The 3,526-nt window shown below is 63.3% G+C and overlaps 1 protein-coding gene across 2 annotated transcripts in view; it reads left to right on the top strand.

Moving 5' to 3' along the window:
* The first annotated feature begins 65 nt into the window (after nt 1-65).
* LOC109298907 (death-associated protein kinase 2-like) overlaps nt 66-3,526 on the top strand; it is a 12,268-nt gene continuing 8,807 nt past the window's right edge. Inside the window, exons 1-3 of one of the 2 annotated variants that reach the window (XM_019519414.1) lie at nt 66-1,892; nt 2,500-2,612; nt 3,251-3,472. In XM_019519414.1, coding sequence (XP_019374959.1) covers nt 1,794-1,892; nt 2,500-2,612; nt 3,251-3,472 — 434 coding nt within the window. In that variant the 5' untranslated portion in view covers nt 66-1,793. The remainder of the gene's footprint in view (nt 1,893-2,499; nt 2,613-3,250; nt 3,473-3,526) is intronic. The other variant, XM_019519338.1, reaches the window with a different exon arrangement.

Below are 3,526 nucleotides of genomic sequence, written 5' to 3'. Positions count from 1 at the left end.
GGCGGGGTCCAGCCCCATCCCTGGATCCTGCAGAGAGCCTGGCAGCTTGAAGAGGTTTCTTCAAGAGCACGTCCATGGCTGGGGGGATGTGATCGGTGCTGGGGAAGGTTGCAGCATGTCTCTGCTTTGCAGTGTCAGCTACCTCCCGTCCTCCCTGTCCTGCTAAGACCTGGGATTTTCCCTCCCCGCTGCAAGGTCAGCCTTGGCTGGATGCCTCTTGGCTCCCTGCAGTGCAGAGGAGAGGTGGGCACCTTCCTCCTACCAACCCTTCCCTGCTCAAGCTGCGGGGTCACCCCTTCTTCCTGGGGAGGGGAGAATCCCCTACACCTGGGCTCACTTTGGGGGGGATCGGGCGGGGGTCCTGGGAGCACCAGGTTGTATCCATGAGATGGACCCAGGAGATGTCCCAATGAGGCCGGAGGGAGCTGGGGCTGCAGCTGGACCCACGCCAGGGCACCATTGGCACTGCTGCCCTGCTGGCACCTCCATCCCCCCGGGACTGAGGTAGGAAGAGGCATGAGAAGAGTGTAGTGGTTAGAGCAGGGATGTGGGACTTGCTGGGGCACCTGGGTTCTCTCTGAAGTCTTGGGGAGGGAGCCCTGGGGGGGCCTGGGTTTGCACAGGGGGTCAGGACTCGTGCTGTACCCACCCCACAAAGGACTCGCCGTCCCTGCACCCGTTGCAGCCCGCACACCCCTGCTTCCCCGTGACCCGCTGCGCCGGCACAGTGGATGATTGTGCCGGGAGCCGAGGGCCGGGCCCCGCACAATGGGGCGTTGTTTGGCCCTGGCGCACGGCTGTTGTCGTCTCCCTGCCCCTCCAGCTCGGCTTGGCCCAGGGCTGGGGGCTGGGCAGTGCCGGGGTCAGGGCACCTTTGCTTTCGTGCTACCCCTGAACTCGCTGCCCTCTGCTACTGCATGTGTCCTAAGCCCCGTACAGCTATTGGGGTTCTTCTGCGGAGGCTCCTCTGCAGCTCACGACGGCAGCAGCTGCGTGTGACAGACGCCTCCATCGCCTCCTCCGTGACGCACCTGTTCTCCTGGAGAAGCGGCAGGTGCTGGTGCCTTCGCTGCCATATTTTTAGGCAGCCAACGCTCCTGCTGTCGTGACTCAGGCTGGGCCCCACTGAGCGGGGGAAGGAGCCCCCCCAGCTCGGAGCTGTTAAAGCCGCTTCCTCCTCGTGGGTGGTTTCACTTTCAGGCCAGGCCAGAGTCTCCTGGGCAGCCACCACATTGCTCTCTGACTCCTGGGGGGGCGCAGCTGCATCTCGGAGCCCCCTGCCCCAAAGCCCCCACCTGAGCCCCTGCAGAGCTGTTTCCCCAGGTGGCAGGGAGCTCTCTGGCCCTGGGAACAGTCAGCATCGGCCTTCACCGCAGCAGACCTTCCCCCTGCATGTGGTCAGAGGTTTCTGACTTCATGGTTGAAGTTCTGCTCCAGGTGGGGATTCCCTGCTCTCCCAGGTGCCGCTTGCAGAGCTAGGCCTGGTCCACACCCGCTGAGGCACCAGGGGCTCTGCTGTGCCCAGGCGAAGGGGTATAAACAAGGTTACTCAGAAGTCAGTGGCAGAGGGGGAACAGAGCCCAGGTGTCCTGGCGCTCCACAGCCAGGGCCTGAGGTCTTGACTATCCCCCTGGTGCTTGGCCATCGTCCCTTGGCATCCTCTCGGGGGAGGCAGGAATACAGCCCCACCGCCCACTGGAGACCCTCGTCCTTCCTGAGCAGCAGGGCGTGCTCTGTCTGTGGGCAGAAGCAGCGAGCTGTTATCTGCGCTCCGGTTCCCACATCCTGAGCTAATGCAGGCCCTTCTTTTGTCTTCACAGCCCATGGCTCAGGATGGCAGGGCCAGTGGTCTTGCCGGGGGGGGCATGAGCCTCCCCACAGGTGCTGCGGAGGTGAGCCAGAGCCACGGGGCTTGGTGGCTGGGATCTGCTGTCCCTTGGGCCGGGCTCCTGGCTCCAGCCTTGCCTTCAGATTCTTCCTTCCCCTCCATAGACGAGCCCTCAGCTCCGTGCCACTAGGGCTTGGCTTTTCATTGCCATTCGAAGCAGCTGGTGGTCCTCCGGTCCCATCCTTGCCCTCTAGGGCTGGGGATCCCAGCCCCTGAACTTGGGGGCTGTGCTGGGGGAAGCTGCCTTGTTTCGGGCCCTCAGGTTCCCCATGCTCCCTCCCTGTCCTGGCTGCCGGGCACGTGGGCATGAGCCCAGCCCAGCTGAGTGGGCGCTTGGCTGGGAAAGGGGTGAGCCAGCTCTTCCTGTCTGCACCCAGGGAGGTTTCTCTCAAGGAGATCTAAGGGCACTGGGCGCTCTTGGGAAGATCCGGCGCTGGGATCCTGGTGTCTCTCCTCGATCTGTGCTCAGAGAGCTGGTCCTCCCTGCATCCCCTTGGTGTAGCTGGAGCTGACTCTGCCTCCTGGGCCTTGCAGCTCCTTCCTTTGCAGCCAGCTTGGCCCTGTCTGAGCTGCATCCCAGGGCACCAGCACTCAGCCTGTGCCTATTGCAGGGGTCCAGCTGCCTGGAGGATGTCAAGGCGCTAGTGACGGGGGCCGATGCCATGGCTGCGTTCAAAGCCGGGAACGTGGAGGAGCTGTATGAGCTGCTAGAGACTCTGGGCAGGTGAGCACAGGCTGGGTGCAAGGCGAGAGGGAAGTGAATGTGGCTGGAAGCTGCTGCCTGACCCCGCAGCCCACAGCTTCTTCCTCTTCCTGTCCCTGGGCTCTTGGCCCACAGCCTTCCCTGCTGTCAATGGACTCTGAGCTCAGTAAGCTGAGTCTGGGCTTGGCCCAGCACGGTCATTTCCCAGAGCAACTGTTCTAGCCGCTGGACTCCCCTCCAACCCCCTGCAGAACCCGGGGGTCCAGGTTCTGCTCCTTCCCACAGCTGACAGCTGTAGCTGGGTCCTGACTCCTTCCCCAATCGAGCTGTGAACCCAGGAGTCCTGGTTCCTAGCCCTGCTTCTTCCCAAAGCTGTGGGTGGGAAGGGGGAGCGGGGTCGTTGGATCAAAGAAATGAGGAGCCAGGACTTCTGGGCTCTACTGCAGCCCGGGGAGGCGAGAGGGCCTAGTGGGTAGGTGCTACGAGACCTGGCAGCCAGGACTCTTGGGTTCTTTCCCAGCTTTGATGGGGAAATGGGGGCTAGTGGTTAGAGCACTGAGGTTGGGAGCCAGGACTTGCTGCCTAGGGAGTAGATAGAGCAGGGTGGGGGCCTTGCTTATACCAGCCAGAGCCCTCCCTTACTCTGCCCCCTCCTGCAGCGGGCACTTCGGTGTAGTAAAGCGGTGCCGAGAGCGTGGGACAGGGGCCTTCTATGCCGCCAAGTTTGTGAAGACGCGGAAGTGCCGGGGCAGCCTCCGGGGGCTGAGCCGTGAGCAGGTGGAGCGTGAGGTCGGCATCCTGCAGCAGCTCGAGCACCCCAACATCATGCGCCTGTACGACCTCTTCGCCAGCAAGGCCGAGATGGTGCTGGTGCTGGAGCTGTGAGTGCTGCAGGGTTGGGGGTGGGGCTAGGCTCTGATTCCCCACCCCCCCAG

The sequence above is a fragment of the Gavialis gangeticus genome, unplaced genomic scaffold, assembly GCF_001723915.1.
Source record: "Gavialis gangeticus isolate Ggan-Ray unplaced genomic scaffold, GavGan_comp1, whole genome shotgun sequence".
Lineage (NCBI taxonomy): Eukaryota > Metazoa > Chordata > Crocodylia > Gavialidae > Gavialis > Gavialis gangeticus.
Note: the sequence above shows the minus strand (reverse complement) of the source record. Positions and strands in the feature narration are given on the sequence as shown.